Here is a 24,176-nt window from a genome sequence, read left to right on the forward strand (position 1 = left end):
TATCACTCACATTGTATATAAAATGTATTTCGAGACTGTCCAACATAAATAGCAATTTGGAAACTTAAACTTACACAAATAATAAATGTAGATATGTATAAGACAAATACTTGCAGAATTTTTCACATTAAACAAAAAATACATTTTCAATTAAGTATTTTAGAGTATTTAAGAATGCACCCTATATGTGGTGATTTTGCCATTGTCATTGATTGTGGTCTGAGCGCCGCGACGACTAGTCTTTTGACCATCAACATCAGAGCTACTCGAAAACGAACTGACTGAAACGCCCTTAAAACCACCTGGCGACGAGGGTCCACCGAAGCGATTACTTATGTTCGGTATATCCTGGGAGAAAGCAAAAAAATATTTTAAGTTAGCATTCCTTTTTTGTGTTTTAATTTTGAATTCCACTCACCGGGTTCTCAGGACTGATTGAGGCCGTGTGATATGATCCGCCCGGTCCAAGAGAAGCAGCAGCAACAGCAGAATTAGACCCATAGCGATTGGGTGTGCCATATCTGTTGGCACTATTGTAATGGTTTTGACGGTTAAGGTTATGGAAGAAGGCCTGCTGCTGAGCGATTTGCTGTTGAATTCGACTGTAAAGAAAAATGTTAAAAACTCACATATTAAATTTATGTTAATATCACAGGGCATAAAAAGACGGCATGCATGCATTACATAAAGACAGATATATACAGGTATGTACGTAAATAAATTTCTTTGAAAAAACAACAACACGTTCACATAAATTGTATTAATTACTTGTCGTTTGGCAGGAGAGAGGCATCAGCGGTTGCCATAGCTTGGCCAGAGGAATATACCGAAGCAATAGCACTAAGAAAATACATAGAGCAAAGATCTTTGAGTGGAGAAAGGATGTTAGCAGAGCATAGCTGTTAGATAACAGGAAGCATAGCCCCTAAGGCAGTCTTATTTGTTTATTTTATTAGAGGTTAATTTTTTATTAAGTAGCGAGAGAACTTTTTACTCACTGTTGCTGTGCAGCATTATTGGCCAAAATTCGAGCTGTTAACTGCTGATGGAACTGAAATGGATCTATGAAGTTGTTGTAGTCGGGCGCATAACCGTAGTCGTAGTCATCGAATCCACCATCGTAGCCGCCGGCGCTGCCGCCTGCATAGCCGCCTGCATAGCTATTAGCACTGCTACCAGCACTACTACCAGCATATCCAGATGCAGATCGCTTATGATTGCGTGCTAATGGAATAGAATATTTCAATGCACTTTGTGGCCTGATTTGTGACCTAACTTGTGTACTACCTTCAGAGTTCATCACTAAAACAGCCGCAATGCAGAGGAATAATAATTTCCACATATCGAATGTGAGTTGGCTGTGGAAAAAAATATCATGAAATATGGAATATAAGAAGTTATGTATAGTACAAAGTGGCGCAAAATTAATCACCCCATCGCTGCAGTATTCTGACGGACAAGCAATGGAAGCGTAAAGGTCAAAATAAAGAATTTCTTCACGCAAAATAATTTTTTGGTATTTAGTTAAGAAGCTATTCAAAACACAATTGGATTATTAATCTTGCGCCACCTTGTACGAGGATAAATAATTACAAACAAATACTACACATAAAGGGCCTTTGGAAAAACAGGCTCATAGCCCATTGTGATGCCGCGTGGGGAGCTTTCCCTATTTCTCCTAAAACCAGTGTGTGCTTTTTAAACATTTTAGAATATCTCCTATTTCTGCAGAACTAAGATCTTCCTATTCTTTAAAAAAATGTCTTATCAAAGACGCGCCTAAATGTTGTTTTAAAATAATATATGTGACAATTTAGATTCTTTCAAGTTTCACTATTTTTATTCAAATACGGCTGTTAATAATTATTATGTTGGGTAATAATTTCGTAGCGTTTTTATATTTTCTTTTATTTTACAACGATTTGTTCGCTGTTTAGCGAAGGATAAGTTTTAATTCGATACAACTCTTTCTGCTCTACAAAACAATGTTAATAGTATTTTTCAGTTTTTTTTATAGGTTTTGAGGCTTAGAAATGGAATACCCAGGAGGCAAAAATTAACATTTTCGACACCTGCTCTTCTTAATTTTCCATCGAGGCAAAAAGCTGCCAAAGCAGCCCGGGACATTTGCGACCTATATGGAGAAGGTGTGAGGGGCGAGTCTACAGCACATAAATGGTTTGTAAAGTTCAAAAATGACGACTTTGACGTCGGTGACACGTCCCCCAGAAATCGAATTCTTCATCCAAAGAAGATGTTTGGTAAGACTGGCAGGGCATGGTGCATGGGGAATGCTCGAAAAGAATGCTACGATCAACAAGAAGCTCTGCATTGCCCAGCTACACCGCGTGAATGAGATTATCCGACTAAAAAGACCTGATCGACATGGTCAAACCATACTTCTTCAGGACAACGCCAGGCTCCATGTTGCGCAAGTCGTCAGAACCGCACTCCAAGAGCTTGAATGGGAGGTCCTTCAGCATTCGCCGTTTTCTCCGGACCTTGCACCGACCGATTAGCATATTTTCCTCTCCCCGCCAAACCATATGAAGGGTGTTACCTTCGATAACAAAGAAGTCCTTAAAAACTGGCTCAACAACTTCTTTGACACCAGACAAGGCTGTTTTCGGCGGAGCGGTATCCACAGTGGACGAGAGGTGGGAAGAGGTTGTAAAAAGCAATTACGAATAAATAATTGAACAACTTATTGATAGAAAGATTGTTTTTTGTTTAAATAAAAGTCTTCGGTAAAAGCGCTACGAATATATGTTGCCAATGTATAATTAAACTTCTCAAGCACTCGCTCACACACTATCGCATTGGGTTCAGCAATCTCGATCCGAATGTTTTATTTCTGCTCCGGAGTCGTTGTTGGCTGACTTTTATTTTTCAAAAAATCCCATGGACTTTACTTTACAAAAAAAATCACAAATGTAGTCCAGTGGAGCTAGATTGCATGGTCTAGGTGGCTAGTTTATGTAACCGTAACGTGAAATTAATCGGTCAGGAAACTTAGATCATAACATGCAATATTTTCTCGTGTTGTGGGACTTATGGTTATGTCTTGTTCAAAATAAATATCATCTATGTCAAGCTCAGGCTACAAAAAATCTTCAATCTATTGCCATTGACAATAATAGCTCCTTCATTTTCATCTTTAATGGAGAACGGGTCAATTATTCTATCAGTCCAAAAACCATACCAAACAATGTATTTTAAATTTACATTGGACTATTATTGCCACCAAAAAAATTACGAATTTTGCGACTTGATGTTCTTAAAGTTCGACAAATTGCATAATAAGTTCCAATAAACGCCTTGTATCCACCTGTCGACCTGACAAATGTCAAAGATGACATAAAAACGGTACCATCCAGGTATTATACACTACTGACAACTTTAAATATATGCAATATCCCTCCAGTCACTTTGTGGAACTTTAAAACATATGCAACATCCCTGCAGTCAGACCCTAAGCAGTGTATCTGACATGGCAATGTTTTGTCTGTGCAGCAAAATTTCCATTAAGGAACTATAGCAGTTCATAATAAGCAAACAAATTCTAATCTAATCTGTGGCAAAGATCATCAATTTCTAAAGACTTTTAAAATTAACAGTTGAAAGATTTAAAATTAAAATATAATATTACGAGTAAAAACATTAAATATAATTAATGTCAATGATGAGTGGACACATTTGTCTGCTGCATCCTTAGACATACTTATGAATACGAGTACACACACGAAATATACAAATACTGACAAAAACCAAAGCATTACGGACCAAGTAGGCAACCCTTAACTGAATTAATTCAAACGTGTTTAGTGAAAAGATTCTCTGGGCTATAAAGCATTTTACACCACTCAAAGCGAAACGGCCAGACATAATTATTTCGCTCATGTTATGGAATCTCAAAGATGTTGTTGTTCCAAAGCTAAAAGCGCTTTGCAAGAGAAGCATATTTTGCTACTATGTTCCACTCAGCCAGACAGGGTTAAAAGTCATAATTATTTCCAGAGCAGGAAAATATAGAAGGCCTATAAATTCATATCTTCTGCCCTCAAAGTCTTAAACACGTCGAAAGATGTGGGAGAAGAAACTCCTTTTCGCTAACTTTGCAATTGTCCGGGGTTGTCAAGACCAAAATTACGGGCTTTCGGCAATACACTTCTCAACAACATTGCAGAAATTTCAGGAGGTGAGGTATCTTCTTTCCTTTCTAGGCACAAAAAAGTGATATGAAAGAACCAACATTATTTACATCTTATTTCTTTCACAGTTGAAAAATGCACTATATTATTACTCCACAGCCTCCTATCTGATATGTCGTTAGCCAGATTTATTTGCCAGCCATAGTTGACTGAAGGCCTTGTTGCGTTACTACCATTCGGAAGTGTATCATCTGAGTTTCGCTTAAAAATTTTTTAAGAACTTCTTCATCAAAGGGATCTTAAGTATTTTATGATAAAAAATTGCGTCTTATAAAGAAAAGTTTCTTAGAGAATCCAAAAAATCACCGGACAAACGAAGGTATCGAAATAAGGCGATAATTCACTTTTAAAAACGATTCGCAGGGCTGACGTCTTCCTTATTTAAAAAGAAGAATGGGCCATTTAAAATAAGCAGATAAAATATATATAGAAAAAATGGATGGATTTGACAAAATAACAAAATTTTGGGGGCCCATATTACGGGCCTTGGCACTTGAAATCAAGTCGGTGTCCAAATTAACAGATTATGTGTAATTTAGGCGCTTTTCGGTCATAAACTTCTATTTGAATGAACGTAAGTACACGCATACTTGCATGTACTAACACATGGGCTGAAAAGTCCCGAGTCTAACACGTAGATGGCACTAGTTTTATTGCAATCACCTATTTTTTAGTTAGTACTAACCTTAAAAATACAGGTGTTAAAATTTCCTAATATTCTATTCAATAATTTGTAAGTTATTGTGCTAATAGCGACGCTACTTTTGTTATTTTCAAAACAATTGATCAAAACGAGTTTCGTGTTTTAATTTTACATTGCTTCTTGATGGAATTAAACACCGTTCAAGCGAAGCAATGGCTTGAAAAGTGTTATGCGGACTTCGCTACATCAGAAATAACAATAGCACGATGGTTTGCTAACTTCAAACGTCGTCCAGAGACACCGATGACGCACAACGCAGTGAACGTCCAAATGAAGCGGTAACACTAGAAACCACAAAAAAAACCACAAAATATGTAGTTTTAAAGTTCAGAAGTGAAGTTGCATGAGTTAGCTGACATCATAAAGATATTAAAAGAAACGTGTTGACTTTATATTGCATGAGCATTTGACTATGAGAAAGCTCTGTTCAAAGTGGGCGCCGCGTTTGCTCACTTTCAAGACAACGCACCGTGTCACAAGTCAATCAAAACAATAGCAAAACTACATGAACTGAACTTCGAATTGCTCCCACATCCAACGTATTCGCCAGATTTGTCTCCCAGCAACTAGTGGCAGTTCGCAGGCCTAAAAAAAAAATGCTCGCCGGTAAGAAATTTCGCTCGAATGAAGATGTTATCGCTGAAGCTGAGCCCTATTTTGAGGCAAAAATAAATCGTAAAAGTTGTATTGAAATGTTAGAGCGACGCGGGAGTATTGCGTTATTCTTGTTAGAAATTACGTTGATGAATAAAGCTAATTTAAAAAAAAAAATGTGGTTTCTTTGTTAGGCCTGGTACTTTTCTGCCCATGTGTTAGTACTTGCATATGCACGCGTTTCTCATTTGAGCAAACAGCTCGAATGTGTTGGGTAAACATTCATAAAAATACGTCATTTCGAACCGGTTAAGGAGGCAGTGCGGCACTCTTCTACCCCCAATACCTACCATTTAAGCGGATTCTGAGTTTAATTTAATTACTTTTCGAACTTTTTTGCTTTGTTTGGTTGATTTTTAACCTACTATCGTAATTTGTGTTGCTATAGTTACAGACCTTGACGCCTTGTCAGATGAGTATATGAATAGATACGTAATATTATTTTGCACATGCTAAGTTTTGAAAATTATTTCAGTTGAATCTCTAACACTTTTTGCATACATATGAGTGTTTGTATGTACATCTTTAAATATGATTCTACCTCTTAGGATAATATTTCTAATTTCCGAGAATGCCATTTATTACCTGCTTCACAGCACATCAATTTTTTCTAGCTTTATTTCATATATTTTTTCCAATGATTAATTAAGAGAGGCGGCGCTTGAGTTGCAAAAAAATGCATTTCACGAACAAACTGTATATATTTGAGTAAGGCAGTTTTATTTGTATACTCAAATCACGAATAATTCATTAAATAAAATAATTTATGAGGTAAAATTCTTTCATTTATTGCAAAAAATAAGAATAAGATAATTTAGAAAGCATAAAGACTACAAAAATAAAATTAGCAAAATAAGGTGAAATCCCAAGTTTGGAATTGCATGGCTCTAATATCAGCTCGTCTACGTGTCACTAAATATAAAGACGAATCTTCATCAAATTCCGTTCTGGAGCTGCATTACAGCTTCCATGATATTTGCAACCTTAGCCTGAAAAATGATGAAATTGTCGGGTAACTGAAAAATGTGACTAGAGACAGGCTTCTTAAATACCTAAACAACATTGGACTAAGTAGGCAAATAAATTTGCGAATAAATCAACTCTGCTGGCAAGTTTAGCTTGGCCAAATGCATACACGGGAAGAGGAGGGCATTCCGTATACAAGGTGGCAAAAATTAGTCATCCAAATATGTATTTGAATAACTTTTTTACAAAAAAAAATATTTTGAATGATGGAAATCTTTGCTCCATTGCTTATCTGTTTGTATACTGCGGCTATTTGTACAAATTATAAATCTTTCGATAGTATGATTACTTCTGCACCCGCTTGTAGAATCAGTCAAAATATAAACTTAGATTAGATTAGATTAGATTTGTGGAGGGCTGGACAAGTCCAAGCACCCAGTCAGGAGACCATTGTACTACACTCACTAGGAAAGATAAAGAGTGGGTGGTAAGACGGATAAATTAGTTTGAGGTTACTCTTCCACAAATCTCTTAGATTCATTGATGAATCTTAAGAGATTCGGAAGAGGAAGAGTTTGAACTTTATTCATACTCAGTGTATCGCAACCCAATATCCTTAGTCTGATTTTGGAAAATGCAGGACAGCTACAAAGAAAATGCCCAGCAGTGCCGTCATTCTCAAGACAGGATAGGCATATCGGGCTGTCCGCGACCCCCATGGTAGCCATATGCTGACCAAAGACGTTGTACCCTGTGATTACACCCCCAGTACTCTCAGGTCGTTCCTGCTGAGTTTTTGGAGAAAGGTCGCTGTTTTCCTGTTTGGTTCTTTCACAAAGCACTTGGCAACTCTGCACGAGTTCAACTCAGATCAACAACCTCTGTGGGTAGACCTCATGAAGTCCTCAATCCATAGTTGAATCGATGCGGAATTGACACCTAAAAAGGGTTCAGAGCCTAGGGGCACACTCGCAGAGCCTTCATTAGCCAATTTATCAGTTAACTCGTTCCCTGCAATACCACAATTTCCAGGCAACCAAATAAGACTAACTTTGTTGTGTTTTGCAACACTGTTCAGTTTTGTCTTACACTCACCGACTCACTTCGAAGAGCAGCGTGGGTTAGCAAGGGCTTTCAGTGCAGCTTGACTGTCACTACAAATTCCAATACTGTTGCCCCGCCACGTTTTCTCAATTAGCCAGTACGCCACATTCGCCACATAGAAGTACTTAGTGTCTTCGTCTAAGTACCATCCAGATCCGCTTCCATCACTGGTTGGTGTAGAAAGTGTGCTGATATCCCATTAATAGGTTCTCTGGACTTAACCATTGATCTCTATCTCGGATCAAAACGTCATACTTCCTACCGAAGCTAACGACAGGCACCCGATTGTCCACCGGCATCGAGAGCAGTGTGCAACGCTCTGACAACTGGTGGTATATCTGACAGTGCTTACTTCATTTCCCTAGACTCCGTTTAACTTGAGCCTGTACGCCGCCTTCATTGCTTCCTTTCGAATTTGAAGATCTATCTAGAGGTTGCAGGTTCAGAATGGCATTAAGGGCATCACCAGGTGTCGTACTCCTGGCACCTGTGATACCCAAGCACACACTTCTCTGCAGCCTGTTTAGGGGTTTTACTCTGGAATTAACCATTGTGGCTTTCAACCATACTACAGAGGCGTATGTAATAATGGGTCTAATCAGGGTAAATATAAACTTACTTTGGACAGAAGATATAACAGAGTGAAACAAACGTACTTGCAAAATAAGGCACGAATAAGATAATTTTTTCTAAAAAATAATGCATTGGTATCATCAAACATGTGGAAAATTCTTCTAAAAGAACTTATAAGTGGACAAGCTGGTCAGAGATAAACACAAATTACTACTTGTCGGGACTCTTACACAAAATATAAAATAAAATAGAACAATTTATATTATTTGAAAATTTCAAATAACATAATTAGAGAAGTGAACTTTCAAAGGAGAACAAGTACCAATATCGACAGAATATAATTTTCTATGTGTGAAATTGACTCCAAATTTAAGCTTTAACAAAACTTATTTTAAATAGAAGCAGCGTAGCAAACAATGTACATGGTGATCTTTTCTGGCCAAAGACAAAATAAAATTATTAACAAAATGGAATATCTTTTTTGGCAGTAATGAAAGCAATACAAAGTTTCGCCGCTCAAGTTTGAGGTTTTAACCTCAGTTGCATTTTTTAAAAAGTATTTTGAACCTGTCTGCATACACATCGTCTATTGTGTCCTTTTAGAAACTGGCTTTCCAAGTTGTCATTTGTATACATTGCAACTTCCCCTAAGCCCTATTCATAAGACTTTATTTGACTATAATGCTAATGGTTTGCCACATAAATTCTCAAAAATTATCCTACAAAGACAAATCTATTGGGCAAAGCAGTTCAGGACTTAGAAAGAAAATTAAATCTAAATCTGAGCTTTGAAAAGTACTCGCATATACACGGCCCTAGATCATAAAATTGGTAAAAGCTATTTCGACGATACGATTCAAAACTATAAAAACTCTTGGAGTTTTAAGGCCAGAGGCCACACAATTTTAAGCTACTCTCTTTGTAACTTAGACGAACTAGAAAGCATAGGACACTTCTTAGGAAGGTTCCCTATTTTGAAACAATTCAGATGCCAGCACTTTGGGCAATCCTACTTAGAATGAGATGAAGCTAATAATAGATTGAAAGGAATTGGCTCAGACGGATGGAATAGCGCAGTTTAGTTTGTGTATAGTTTGAATATAATTAAGCTTTGCGCGGGACAAAACTGAGCTTTGCTCTTGAAATGTCTGCATCTGTATTTCAAGCGGAGCTGTATGCGAAGCGATGAACTTTGTTGTGGAAAACAGATGGAGAGGTAGATCTATATGTCTCTGCAGCGACAGCTAAGCTGGCATCATGGCCTTAGACAGCCCTTCAGCTACATCAGGGGTAGTCGAGTAATGTAAATCCAGGCTGAACTATGTCGGTAGATATAATAGCCTGATGATAACGAGGGTCCCGGGACACGTGGGACTGTCGCAAATCCTCCTGTGATTAAGCAGAAGGGACTGCTGACAGCTGGTTGGATTGATGGCGGGCGACTTTCTGTGGGCGAAGCACATGGAAAAGGTGAGCATCTCAAACAGTGTACTCTACCCAGCTTGTGAAGAAGAGGATGAGACGGTAGAGATTAGACTTCCTGTGCGTCCTTGTCATCACAAGATCTACTCAGTTTTCCTCGGAGGACGGGTAGATTTAAAGAAAATTAAAAGGGAATCCGAGTGCAGTGCAATGAACTTAATTGAGTCTGAGGGCTGTAGTTGCTAGTTGTCCCGACAAAAACACAAAAAAAGACAAAAAAAAAATCTTTGCGCATTTTATTTAGAACAAGTTTGGTGTTCAATGTCAATTGTGTTTTTCCGACAGACGACCATTAAGTCATTGTCGTATATTCTTTAATAAATAATTTTGAAAATATTTATGTAGATTTTCATAACAAAGAAAAAAGTCTGTCTATCTATAAGCTGAAATTATGTGATACTCTAAAATGTATGATATTTGAAAATTTCCTTGAAAATGTTATATTTCAATCGCGACACATTGCGGCTTACGTGAGCTGTGCGTATTTGACATCACCTCCACAATTCGAGTTTTATATTAATAAAACTATTTTTCCCCAGCTTAACAAATGTGGATAAAAATAATTTTTTTATCATAATGAAGGCTCACGACAATCTTAAAATTTTGTTCACCAAAATATTTTGGCGAAAGTCTTAAAATTTTATAGATTTTATAATGCCCAAGGAAAAACAGTAACGATTTTCTTCTTTGTATGGAAAGTTGTCATGGATGATGTGCTGCCTTTATTAATCGGCGTATCTAGTTTTCCGTGTACTGTAACAAAAAATATTCAAGATGTTTGTGGACAATAAACGCAAAAATAAAAAAAAATATTATTATCCACCTCTATACTTAAATCATGGCACAGCAACATTTCGCCGTATGACTTTTAAAATATAGAATTTAATAAAGAACTGTTTTCTTATTTTACCATATTAAATCTGACATGAAGCGAAGAAACGCAATTGCCTTTTATGCAATTTAATTCTTATGTAATATTGCAGTAATCATTATACTTAGGCGTTACCTCATTGGGTAATCTCTAGTAAGAACGCCAGCAAGCTCTGCATAGGGCTGGAGTTTTTTTTAACAGCATAAATGATCCATTACATGTCGCAAACCCTATTGATAAAACCTATTTGCTTATGGTCACCTCATTGCTAGGTGTTAATGGCAGCATGGTGCTCTGAAACATGTTTATCCTGTGAGTTACCCAGCTTCAAAAAGCTGCAATTATTCTCGGGATTCAAATGAAATCGCCCTTCTCAGAAAATACCCGCGAACTCCTAGAGGTGGATTCTTAGATATCAAAGAAGAAGCACTTGCCTCTACTACATACTTTATATCACCGGTGCACTTATGTATATGTGATGAATCAAGTTATACATCAGACTGAATAAGATATCGGCGAGAGAAGGACACTCACTTTTCTCTTCCCTAAACATGGGTTGAGAAAACTCATGAATAATGTGCATTATTGTTACATATAACGTTTCTTGCGCCCGCTGTAGCCGAATGGGATTGTGCGTGATTATCATTCGGTAGCGCTTGAGTTCGAAGCCCGTTGTTCGCACGAAACATCAAAACGATAAAAAAGGTTTTTCCTCCATTACAAATCTCATCATAACAAACCATCTGCCGTTCGAGGCCAAGATAAAATTGTAAACCCCTCAATTTGTGGAACAACGTCGAGAAGTACACCACAAGAGCGTCCTCCAATGAAAGATGTACGCGTCAATTATAAATATACCTATATATATATATATATATTAGGGCAGGTCGATTTAAAAATCGCTCATTTCTCTGTGAAAATCGTATTCTAGGGATCAAAATAAGAAACTTTGCCGAAGGAACCATACCTCTAAAACGAATTCTGATGTCCCCCAATTTGGGTCGAACTTTTGGTTAGGGGCAAATTTTGAAAAATTCCACTTTGACCCATTTAGAGTGCTCCAATGACCGACCCCCACTAACTTTGGACGGCCGATCCACCCATGCCAGTGGCACACCCCCTGGAACTCCCCTGGGGGGTTCCCCTTACAATCATTTCAAAATATCACCATTTTTGGCCTTTACATGAGAAAAGAAACTAAAAAGTTCGACCCAAATTGGGGGGACATCAGAATTCGTTTTAGAGGTATGGTACCTTCGGCAAAGCTTCTTATTTTGATCCCTAGAATATGATTTTCACAGAACAATGAGCGATTTTTAAATCGACCCGCCCTAATATATATACAGTGCACTCGCGGTAACTCGAATAGCCGCTAAGTCGAACGACGTGCTAACTCGAACACATTTTTTCCCCTATTGACTTCTTTGTAACTCGAACAATAAAAAAGCGCTATAACTCGAACAAAAAAACAAATTTATTTGTACACACATTCTTTTCAAACATGTACATTTTGTACATAGATACATATGTAATAGTATATGTATATAAATTATATGTATACTAGTGTATTGTCCATATGAATATTTCGGCGTTAATATCCCGTTAGTTTTCTGGGAACAACATATTGCATTGACCAAATTGCTTTAAATTTGTCATTTGTAGTGTATCAGTGCACGTGAGTAATGGATCGTAAAAGGTTGAAGTGTTTAACATTAAAAGAGAGGGCTGAAGTCCTTAACAAAATTAAACGTGGACGTAGTGTTACTTCTCTAGCGAAGGAATATGGGGTAGCCAAGTCCACCATAAGTCTTATAAAAAAGAAAGATAAGGCAATTTATGGCTTGCACTAACGCTACCGGCAACCATAAGACTAACTTCTCGTTATTGACAAAGCAGGAAATCCTCGTGTTTTCAAAAATTTTAACTGTCCGGTGGAGTACAAAAATTCCAAATCAGCCTGGATGACTTCGGCGATTTTCAAAGACTGGTTTCATAATTCGTTCGTGCCGCAGGTAAAATCCAGATTCATTAAAACAATTTTTTTAACCAAGTTAAATGACTTTAATATTTAGGTAAGAAAATATTTGAAAGATGGGGGACTACCTGAGAAAGCTCTTCTTCTAATTGATAATGCCCCATCACATCCCAACGAAATCGAATTAAAGTCCGAGGATGGTTTAATTTTAACTATGTTTATGCCGCCGAATGTGACACCATTGATCCAGCCAATGGACCAAAATGTAATTCGTATAACGAAACTATACTACAGAAATTTTCTACTGGCTTCCATTTTCAACAATCGATCGAAAAATCGATATCGATGACTGTTTTTTTAACATAGCAAACTCAATTGATAAGTCGAACAAATTCGATAAATCGAACAGCGCCTGTTTTAATTAGTTCGAGTTATCGCGAGTGCACTGTATATATATCATATAACTTTTGTGTTACATTTTTTAAAAAATTTATGTGTTTTATATTTTCAAGTATGTAGAAGTACCTGAAACAGCGCTTGACAAAATCCGGCCCTGGTAGCAATTGAATAAAGTGCTGAATGGGAAAAATGTAGAGATTAGTATTTTTCATTGAATTTCTCGTGGTTAGTACTGATAACTTTTGTAGAAGTCGCGACTTTTGAATGACAACACAAACTTTTATAAAGGTTTCAATCTGGATTTAACACAACAAAGTAATTCATAGTAAATTGTAATATTGTAATGTAAACAAGCCCGTTTAGTCTTTTGATTTTATATATTTATTTTTATACATTAGGATGGTCTAAAAACTTATTTTTTTCTTGATGCTACCCTCTCAACTTGTTCTTTGGCCAAAAATATGAGGCCCAATTATTTAAAATTTTTTGTTTGTTTGGGTTTGTAATATGTATCCGTGCTGTCAAGATTTTAAAACACTTAATTCTCACTTTTCCACAAATTTGGTATTAAAAATATAATGATCAATCGACGATTCTTTAATCTGATCTTTTAAATGCTTCCCGAGATAAATACTTTTATTTTTATTTTTTCCAATTTTGGGTGTTTTTCGGGGTCACCATAAACAATTATTTAAATTACAATATTATTTTTAAATAAAGCTGGGATATCATTTTTGTGTATATAACAAATTGAGGGGGTGCATCTAGAAAAAAAAATTTATTCTAATATACTATCCTAATATACCTACAAATGTACCCAAAAATGTGTGTAAAAACACATTTACCACTTTACACAGCACATTTAATTTCGCTTTCGATGTTTTTGAATAATCGGCCTTATCATGAACTCCTCGTACTCTACTGATAGTATTAATCAATCCGAAGGAAATTCCTATGAAAATAAGACCTTGTAGTATGCACGCGATAATCTTAGATGAGACATTTTTAGAACTACTGTACGATTTCCGATTCGCACAAAAATGTTAAAACCACAAACAAAAATAATCCAAAAACAATAAAATCCATAAAAAAACAATACGTCAATGCAGATACTTACAATGGAACACAGTCAAGGCTAAAGAAGTACAACGCACTTTTCGCCGGATGATCACTGTGTGAATCGCTCAAGTTCAAAGCAAAAATTAATTACTATCACTCGTGGAAACACCAAAACAAAGCCAAATATTAAAATACTGAAATAAACAGGAAGCGTCTGTGTGTACAAAATTTCTAGTTTCGTTAGCGTAGAATGCTGCAAATTGACTGAACCTAAGCGAGGCGACAGAATGGAAATACTCGTATCAACGAGACTGCAGTTAAAATGACGCATCACATAATCAGAAGATCTCAGCAAATCTCAGCTAATCACCGGTTCTCCTTTCGATAGAAGGCAGTAAAGTGAGCTAGCAGCTGAGCAGAAGATTTGCGGGGTGGCTAAATCACGATCGTACAGTGTCATAGACATGAAGAACTAACTATTTTTCTAAATAAAGATTGTGGGAAAATAACAAACGCAACAGACTACAAATGAATGAATATATCTACATAAGTTATGCTCAAAACGTGCACGGAATTTAACCCTCCAACGCTCGTTGTTGCTTATATGCAAGTAGCTGAAAAACATTAGAAACACATATTTTACAAGTTGGCAACACTTATCCCTTCCATGGTGAAAAGATTTTTAGAGGTATGCTACTTAACAGACCGTTATTCGGTTCTGAGCGAATTTGTAGAATCAGCTGATCGGCTGTGACGTGGGAATGCTTTCACAAAAACTGAGATTGTGTTAGTGATATACGAAAAAAATTAACCAATGGCACTTCGTTGCCGTCTGAACAACTTCTGATTGGACGAGTGTGTGAATAAATGTGAAGTGATCGAGCAGAATCCAGCTGCCGAATCTCCCAAGTGCCCTTAAACTAAGGATATAGATTTACCAGGCTTGGCCATTAGCTATAGTGGAAAACAAAATTATGTAAAAATATTTTCACCATGGCATGGTAACCGAAGTTCCCCTCACTATTTTCTTTTCCACCATAGTTAACCCCTTAACCTACAATTACGGGCATAGCCCACGTACAGTGATCGGGCCAATCGTAAATATTACGGACATAGCCCCCGTATGGTGATCAGGCCAGAAGGGAATATTACGTGTGCCATGGTGTGAGTTAAAACTAGATGATTTAAAAAATCTGCGTATACAAGATACGATTTCGACACAACATCTTCGAATCTAAATTGTAGGTTAAGGGGTTAAAGAGCAAATCTATCATCCTTGTACCCTCTTTTCTGTTGTTGTTCTTGCAATATCAGATAATATTAACAATGAAAAATGAGTAAGTGTTTATCTCAATTTTCGAAAGAGATGATGAAGCAATATAGATAAGTTCGGGTAAAAATATTTATTTTGTTGCAAGCCTCATCCAGTTTAATAAGCCACTCATAATTTTAAAGTTAAAGTAACCATATCAGTTAATTTCTTACTATTTTTTATTGTTTTATTATTTCCGCTCCAAAAAATTACGCAAAAAATAGTTAAATGACTTTATTATTATTAAACAATACCAAATCGAAGGTGGATTGCTCCAGCATACCCGATGGAATTTGCTAGGTGACAAATGGTCCTCGTAGAGCATAAGTGACTCAGTTAATTTATTTGTTGAGGTTTTTAAATCTAATTTCGATCAAGATTGCGACACTTCCCATGACAGACAGTTTTTTGATTGGCTTTGTGAACTTAATCCCATCTGGTGATGATATCAGATATCGTATTAATGAACTCAAATCTACCACACTCATGGATGGAGAAGCTCTTTCCGACGTACTAATAAAGGATTGTCCGGTTTTAAACTACCCATTATAGTTAATATTTAATAAATCCCTAACCTCTCGTACTTTTTTAGATGACTGAAAGCGTACATCCATATTCCCTATTTTTAAAAATGGCAGAACGATGTTCGAAATTATAGACCAATCGCTAACGATCGCTTCGAACTCTGCAAAGATCCTTTCAAGTGGACTGCATTTACACAGGCTTTTTAAACGCATTCGAATCGGTATTTCTGTGTTGCATTAACTCCTATTTGTGTACTTGACTTTGTGTTGTTACAATAGGTGCAGTATCTTCAGCCCTTTTGCTCCTTTCTCTGGAGTAAAACAAAGTAGTGCCCTTGACGTAAAGGTATTTTGGAGTAACGATAACAGGTTCTCTTTTTCTTTCGCTAGGCATATCACCTATATTATATCAAATTCCTACTCCGTACTAAGTTTTGTGTGGCGTAACGCTTCTAAATTCTTTAATCCGCATACATGTAGGCTTCTCTTTACAACATTTATTAGGCCACATCTTGAATAAGCTATTAGTATACGAGTCCGTCTACAGTCTATACGACCGATCAATCAGTTTGCTACTAAGGGGATGGAACGAGTTTAAAAAAATGTTCCTTAATTCCCTCTTCGCTCTTTAAACTTTAGTACTCGTAAGCACGTACCGTTACATCCTTCTGGTCTCTTATTCATAAGGCTTAAATCTCTGGAAATTCGAGGGCCTATCCTTTCTTTTACTTAAAAAATCGTCAATAGCGCAATTGATTGTCCATATTTGTTAGAATGATTCAGATTTAATGTTCGTCAACGTCCTCTTCGTAACTTACTTCCGCTTTATGACGGTTATGTGAGAACTAACTATACTTTCGTATCTACAGTTTTATGCCGCATCCAAGGTAGGTAGGTAGTTGAAATGGTTGAAGTACAAGACTGGCCCTCCCAAGTAGCACTAAAGTGCCGTTTTGATACCATTATAAGAACTCCAATGGGGGGTCTGTAGTCCAGATCAGAGAAATTTTGCCTGCACACCCGAGAAAATTAATCCCCTGCTAATATAGATCTGCACCATGGCGTCTTCAGAGTCTTGATCGCAGCTTGACTATCGGAAAAATGTAGATATCTCTCTCGCTCCCGCGTTTCCTAAGCTAAAAAAACCAGCAGTGTTCGATAATTTTAAGGAAATAGATAAATTGGCTGGTTTAGACATAACCTCTGCTCCGACTCCCGATTCCATCTTGGAGCCATCTGTGAAAGCAGAGGTAACAGCCTCGGTACAGATTTTCCCCTCGTTCCAAACCTGTCTACTTGGAAAGATTGCCCTGGCACAACTCTCAAATTTCAGTTTAGTGTGTTTAAGCGCAAGCACCAGCCGAAATACTTGTCAAGTGCTCAAACCCATCTTTCGCAGCGTGTTTGTGCTGCGTTTACATGTTAAATCTTGGCAACAGTGTTCACTTACGTGATTTTTATCTTTTATCGAAAAATGGCAACAATGTTTTGCAGCCTGCCATTATCGGGATAATTTCATTGACTGCCGGCGTCTAAAATTTAGATATACATACACAAGAATGAAAAACGCAAACAAAAGAATTACAGTTTAAACACAATTTCCATTCAATACGCAGTAAAATATTTGGCAATTCTCTCGCATCCAAAACCTGCAAGCCCACAGTGTGTCTAGTTGAATACACCTGTCAGCTGTTTATAAGAGTATTTCAATTTTGAGCGCAAATTATCAGCTAGTGCATGCGTAAGCTGGCGTTGTAAGAAAGTCAGTGCGTGAGAATTCTCTATGTCCAATTTAGTTGTTTATTTGTATGATTTTTTTGTGGTTTTCAACAAAATATCACGCACGGAAGCGTTAAGAATGTTAACTCTAGCGTATGGGGGCTCACAAGTATCAAAGCACAAGCAAGCCAATTGCGTTGTTTGAGTCGCTTAAGAAATACTTCCTTCGAGCCAAACTGTTATCTAAATGAAGAATGAATCTAAACAGTATGACATCGGAACAAGCAACATTTTGGTCTGGCGCTGAGGCGTGTTAAAATCAATAATAAAACTCGTTTTAAGATCAAGGTGTGATTGACAGTTTTCTTTAATTTTCGTAATATGGTCCATTTCGTCTTCCATAAGTCAAAACAGTGAATGATGCGTTTGAAAAAGAATGTAGAGAAACTTGCGGGAAAACAGCCCCTGGGTTTTTTCACAGACACAACACGGACTTAATTATTATTCCTTTAAGAATAAGGCAAATGCTAGGATATAAAAATTGCTAGGAACCTTTTGATGGGCAATGTGACTCACAACTCATTTCCTCCTTTCTTTATTATTTTACAGAGTGCCTTAGTTGACTGATAATGCGACCTTCACATTCAGTTTCAGTGGCGGTTTTTCCAAGTCTCATGCGAAATTTCACAATAATTCGTTGACGTTTATTACACTTAAAAAAGCAATAACTAAACTCACTTTTTTGCGGCAGAGAAATACGGCATTCGTAAAGAAAGGTTTCCTCTTACGCAGCTCGAGGTGGCTGTCATTTTGTGAAGCGTAGTTCTTCTATAGCAGCGTCAGTCCCATGGCTCACACATTTCATCGTGCAGGTGACCATTTGCCAAAAAAAAAAGTTAGTACAGAAGCGCTTCGTATTCCAGTGATATGAACGATATGGTAATTGAATAATGAGCTACATATGTGGCCTTTGTAAAAACATGAACCTCAAACATTGTCCATTTTTACTACACTTTGGAAATGTTGGCTGAAAACAAATAAGCACTCGATATCGATTTTTCTCTTTTTAACACAAACTTTTGACCAATCCGTTTGGTCCAATGTGAATATTGAACTACCGTCGACAATGTGCAGGTCAACAACAATTCACATTGACTCTGAAAACTAAATAAGCCAACAGCCTGGGTGCTTCAAAATTGTCTTTATGCATTGCATTTGTAATTTGTCAACATTCTCAAACATGCAGTACCGCCATACCTGCGCCGCATAACATTGGACAGCTCGACAGACTGATTGAAACATTAATCATTTCACACCTTACTTTATTTTCTTCTTTTCAAAAAAGTTATTCAAAGTGAAGTGAAGCTTAAACTTGACATTGCGGCGTTATTTACTTTTTTTCAGATGTTTCTGGAAAACCATTTTCGGTGTATAGAACAACCAGCCCCAGGTAGCAGTACGTAATATTCCCTTGTTTATTTTGCCATTTTTTTCGATAGTTTGCCCCCACGACGAGAAACCATTATTGCCGATTTGCCTCCATGTTCAATTTTTCACAATAAGTCTGTAAGTTATTTGTCATTCTTTGAAGTGTGTTTATTTCATCCGCTAAGTGCCGCTTATATTGCATGGTGAATGAGACCTCTTAAATATTGTACCTTCTTTATATAGAAAAAATGCGCAACACCTGAACGAAAAAAATTGTCAAAAATCAAAGTGAACTTTGAGCCACGTGAAATGTACAATTTTTTTTGCACTAAACTTAAACGAGCTATAAAACTGCATATCCAGAGTTTTCTAAAAATTCTGATTAAAAATTTCGAAATTTTGTTGAAAATTTGCTGAATTCTTATGAATTTTATACTTTACAAAGTATGAAACTTTGCGTTAAATGTTTATTGTTGTAGTATAAACTACGTGCATATGTATATTTTTATAAAATAAAATAAAAAAGGTAATAAATAGTAAAAATTTGTGGTATATCCTTTTTTTTTTGAGGCTCATAGTATCTGCGTATGTAAAATTATTTGTTGTTTGCTTACTATGCGTCTGAAGTTTGCCAAGCCCGTTTGACCATTCTATGAAGAGACCGACAAATTTCTGCACTACATTTGCGGAAATGGCACACTGTTTCGAAACAAACAACCCGCGAAGGCAGGCTGGCCTGAATGCAACAGCATTGGCTTACAGCATTTTAAGACTCTCAGCACAGTGATTTGATTATGTGTAGTAAATATGTACATTTGTATGTATGTATGTATGTATGTATATTAGGCCGGGTCGAGGCCTGGGGAGGCAAAAAAATCGCCCATTGCTCTGTGAAAATCATATTCTAGGGATCAAAATAAGAAACTTTGCCGAAGGAACCATACCTCTAAAACGAATTCTGATGTCCCCCAATTTGGGTCGAACTTTTTAGTTTCTTTTCTATAACTCATTAATTTTTTCATTTACATATGTTCTGACTAAATAAATTTCTTAAGAGAAAAAATAGATATTATTATCTATATATATAAAAAGAAGTTACATTTCCTTGGTAATCTTATAACTCAAGAACGGGCTCACCTATCCAAACCAAATTTTTAGGCTTTGTTTGGACTATTCAGTAGATGGTTTGTGTTTTAAAATTTTAAGAATCGGATACCAGGGTCTCGAGAAATAGGCCAAAACGTGAACCCGGGTAACCCTAGGATGTGTTTGTACAATATGGGTGGCAAATGGGAGCTGTTGATGATTTCTATAGTATAGAGTATTTTTCATACCGTTCCGTGACTAGAGTCTCGAGATATAATCCAAAACGTGGACCCGGATAACCCTAGGATGTGTTTGTACAATATGGGTAGCAAATGGAAGCTGCTGATGATTCTATAGTATAGAGTATTTTTCATACCGTTCCGTGACTAGGGTCTCGAGATATAATCCAAAATGTGGTTCCGGGTAACCCTAGGATGTGTTTGTACAATATGGGTAGCAAATGGAAGCTGCTGATGAGTATTTTTAATGCCCCTCCGTAACTAGGGTCTCGAGATATAGACCAAAACGTGGACTTGGATAACCCTAGGATATGTTTGAACCACATGAGTATCCATTTCGGCAAAAATATAAAGCACTTATGGATTTAATTGTGAAATTACATGTATTTGGGGAGGTGCGTTGCCATATGTACTCCATCGAATGGCAGAAAAGGGGATTGCCGCACGCACATATACTAATTTGGCTGGTACATAAAATAACTCCGGATCAAATCGATAGCCTTATATCAGCTGAAATTCCTAACCACACTGCTGATCCTGGGTTATTTCATGGTGTCGTTATATATTACATTTCCTTAGAAATCTTATAACTCAAGAACCGCCGAACCGATTGACACACAAATTTTAGAGTTCTTTTCTATCTTTGAGGAGGTGGTTTGTTCGAAGTTTGATTAAAATCGGTGCAGCCGTGCCTGAGTTATGATATTTTATGTGAGTAATGGTTTCCTCTCATACGAAATGCCTGTATGGGAAAAACAATAACAAATACACAGCCGCTTATGAGCGTTTTTGTTGTACTGTTGTGGTTGTAAGTGTATTATGTTAATATTAATTTTGGGCGAAAATATAATAAAAACTGGAGCATTCAAGGAACTGGAAAAACCTTTTTAACTTTATTTATTTTAGCATAATTTATTTAGCGTAAAAAATTGAAATGGAAATTAAAGAATCAAAGTTTAATTACAAGTTTTTATCGGCCACCACAATCAAATTTAAAAAAAGTACAGAAAAGGCTATTGTGACATCTTTAGAAAGTATGTTGAATGAAAAAAATCAACTTATTCAACTGTTTAAACATTTTACGAGCTCTATAAAGAAAACTTAATATGAAAAACTTCTTGCGATATAAAAAAAAAACATTTTATGTATGGTGGTGCGAAGCCCACTGGGTGATGCTAGTAAATAAATAAAAATAAAGAAAAAGCCATAGCCATTTAGCTGATTTTTTCATGTAAAGGCCAACAATGGTGATATTTTTAAATTTGGGCACATCAGAATTCGTTTTAGAGGTATGGTTCCTTCGGCAAAGTTTCTTATTTTGATCCCTAGAATACGATTTTCACAGAGCAATGAGCGATTTTTAAATCGACCCGCCCTAATGTATATATTATAAATTCAAGCGTTCGCAAAAATAATTATTTCATCACAACTATACTCAACACAAGTACTTATGAATTTATACAATACATATGTACATGAATGTGTAATTCAAAGGGTATTTCAAGAGACATTTAAAATAGAAAAAGTAAAAGTTTAGATTCCTTCAGGTTGCACTATTTTTATTCAAAATACAACTCTTAACAATGATATGGCATCATTTAAATATCCACCTTAATAAATGGTCATCTACAGGTAAAATCCGCCAAACAGTCAATTCATGAATGCCTATTCGTTGAGAACGTCGAGAAGGTCACGAACGTGTTGAAGGTCGTTCAGCAACTCTTGAGGCTACAGCAGCAATATTCTCAACAGAACGTACAGTTTTTGGTCTGCCAGTACCTTTTCTATCCTCGACAGAACCAGTTTCTTGCAATTTTTCAAACCAACCTTTGAATTGCCGACTCATTCCAACTATTATTTCCACCACAAAAATCACAAATCAGAAACCCGCCATTGAAGTAATTTATTGTACTAATCGATAACAGAAAAAATATTTATAAAACAGGACTCGCGCATTAAATAAAAAAATTTGAATTGCGTCGCACTCTCATTAGCCACATTTATGTAGATCTTAAGGATCGAAAATTTTCATACTAAGTTCCAATAATTTTAACGCGCTCTTCTAATGTGTAAAATTGCACATCTGTCTACCTGACAAATGCCAAAGATGATGTAAGAATGAAGTACTGTTTAGGAGGTATTCACTACTGACATCTAGGCGTCACTTTTGAAAGACCCTTTATAAATGTGTCGATATATGCATGCATATGCGTTTAAGTGCAAGAGTTTATGTTTTTGTTTTTGTATAAATGCACATGTTCAGATTCTGAGAAGTATCGGCTTACTTATCCCGAATCTATAGCAAATCTATTTAAATAATTATTTTATTCTTGGAAAAACCAGTTTCAAATAAGACAAATTAGAAATATTTCATTTTCTGTTTTTTCACTTATTTATTACTATTTTTTTGTTGTAAAACCGGTCGTTGCAGTAATTTATTGTTCTAATTGATAACAGAAAAAATATTTACAAAACAGGACTCGTGCATCAAACAAAAAATTACGAATTGCGTCGCACTTTCATTAGCCACATTTTGTATGTAGATTAATTGTTAATGTTTATAAAAACAAATACACATGCACATATGTATATTTATATAAATACATATACATATATTTTTGGCCAAAAATTTCCGACGAGATGTAATTTTATTTGGCTTCCCGCATTTGAAAAAATGTTACAGCACCAAAAAATGTAACTTATTTTACCGGTTACTAATTAACAGCTTAGAAAACTTTCTTGTTTAATTATTTACTGCTTGCACTCACTTTCTCACTCTCTCCCTCTCTCTTGCTCAATTACTACTTTTGTTTTGCTTTCTTTGCCGCTTTCGATCTTCCAACGATTGCTGCGTAGGTCTTCTTTGTAAGCGGATAAAGCGATGGGAAACGTCTTATCTGCGCAACACCTTTTTCACGTATGCCAAACAGGTATTTAGGCAGCTGCTTATAAACTCATGAAAACATCATTGTCATTGCCACCGGCGTAGGTCTTAACCCATTGGCGATCTTCGGTGCCTGCAATTGAATGAGTGGATGAAGGTAATTTTTTAAGCAATTGATTTCAAGTAGTTCTACTCGGAGTACAACTTTCCTGTTGACGTATGTAAATGCATTTGTACGAGGCTATTAAATAACGAGACTGACGCTGTAGCATATTTTTAAATATTTCATATACTATACTATGCATATACTTTCTAGCGACTTCAATATACAGTCGCGGCCATGTCTATAAGCTGCATGTAAGTCTTCCATTTTTCGAAACAGAGTTGGATGGAAATGGCAATGCATACCGCTTTCTCTTTCGCGGCTACAACACGGACTAAGTTGTTCTTCCTTTAAGAATAAGGCAAATGTGCTAGGATATCAAAATTGCCTAGAAATCTTTTGATGGACAATGCGACTCACAACTCTTTTCCCCCTTTCTTTATTATTTTACAGAGTGCCTTAGTTGACTGATAATGCGACCTTCACATTCAGTTTCAGAAGCGGTTTTTCCAAGTGTCATGCGAAATTTCACAATAATTCGTTGACGTTTATTACACTAAAAAAAGCAATAACTAAATTCACTTTTTTGCAGAAGCGAAATACGGCATTCGCAAAGGAAGGTTTCCTCTTACGCAGCTCGAGGTGGCTGTCATTTTGTGAAGCGTAGTTCTTTTATAGCAGCGTCAGTCCCAGTATTTGATAGCCATACTTCGTGTTTCAATACGTATGTATGTATGTAAAGATGTGTATTAAATATGAAAAAAAAACTATACAAAACACGTTTCGCCTTACATACATACATTTGTATGTGTGTATATTTATCTCACGCAAAATATTGATTGAGGGAAAACCATGTCAAATCACGAGAAGATCGTAGACGATCG

At 36.5% G+C, this 24,176-nt stretch overlaps 1 protein-coding gene across 4 annotated transcripts; it reads right to left on the minus strand.

Moving 5' to 3' along the window:
- LOC128863160 (uncharacterized) lies at positions 1–23,238 on the minus strand. 4 transcript variants are annotated; one of them, XM_054102153.1, is made up of 7 exons: positions 14,056–14,280; positions 13,065–13,114; positions 1,288–1,358; positions 999–1,224; positions 769–840; positions 419–602; positions 1–348 (listed from the first exon to the last, which is right to left on the minus strand). In XM_054102153.1, exons 3-7 carry the CDS (start codon positions 1,340–1,342, stop codon positions 169–171), a joined length of 717 nt encoding a protein of 238 aa, XP_053958128.1. In that variant the 5' UTR covers positions 1,343–1,358; positions 13,065–13,114; positions 14,056–14,280; the 3' UTR covers positions 1–168. The 4 variants fall into 4 exon arrangements, with proteins under 4 accessions (XP_053958128.1, XP_053958125.1, XP_053958126.1 ...); XM_054102150.1 differs by lacking the exons at positions 13,065–13,114; positions 14,056–14,280 and adding an exon at positions 23,074–23,238; XM_054102151.1 differs by lacking the exon at positions 13,065–13,114.
- Between the last annotated feature and the right edge of the window lie 938 nt (positions 23,239–24,176).

Source organism: Anastrepha ludens, chromosome 5, assembly GCF_028408465.1.
Source record: "Anastrepha ludens isolate Willacy chromosome 5, idAnaLude1.1, whole genome shotgun sequence".
In the NCBI taxonomy this organism is placed as follows: domain Eukaryota; kingdom Metazoa; phylum Arthropoda; class Insecta; order Diptera; family Tephritidae; genus Anastrepha; species Anastrepha ludens.

Coding starts and splice junctions, on each gene's coding strand:
- LOC128863160 (XM_054102150.1), bottom strand. CDS start 1,342: ATGTGGAAATTATTATTCCTCTGCATTGCGGCTGTTTTAGTGATGAAC. Junction 603..768: donor TCTCTCCTGCCAAACGACAA/GTAATTAATACA, acceptor TTTTCTTTACAG/TCGAATTCAACAGCAAATCG. Junction 349..418: donor CAATCAGTCCTGAGAACCCG/GTGAGTGGAATT, acceptor GCTTTCTCCCAG/GATATACCGAACATAAGTAA.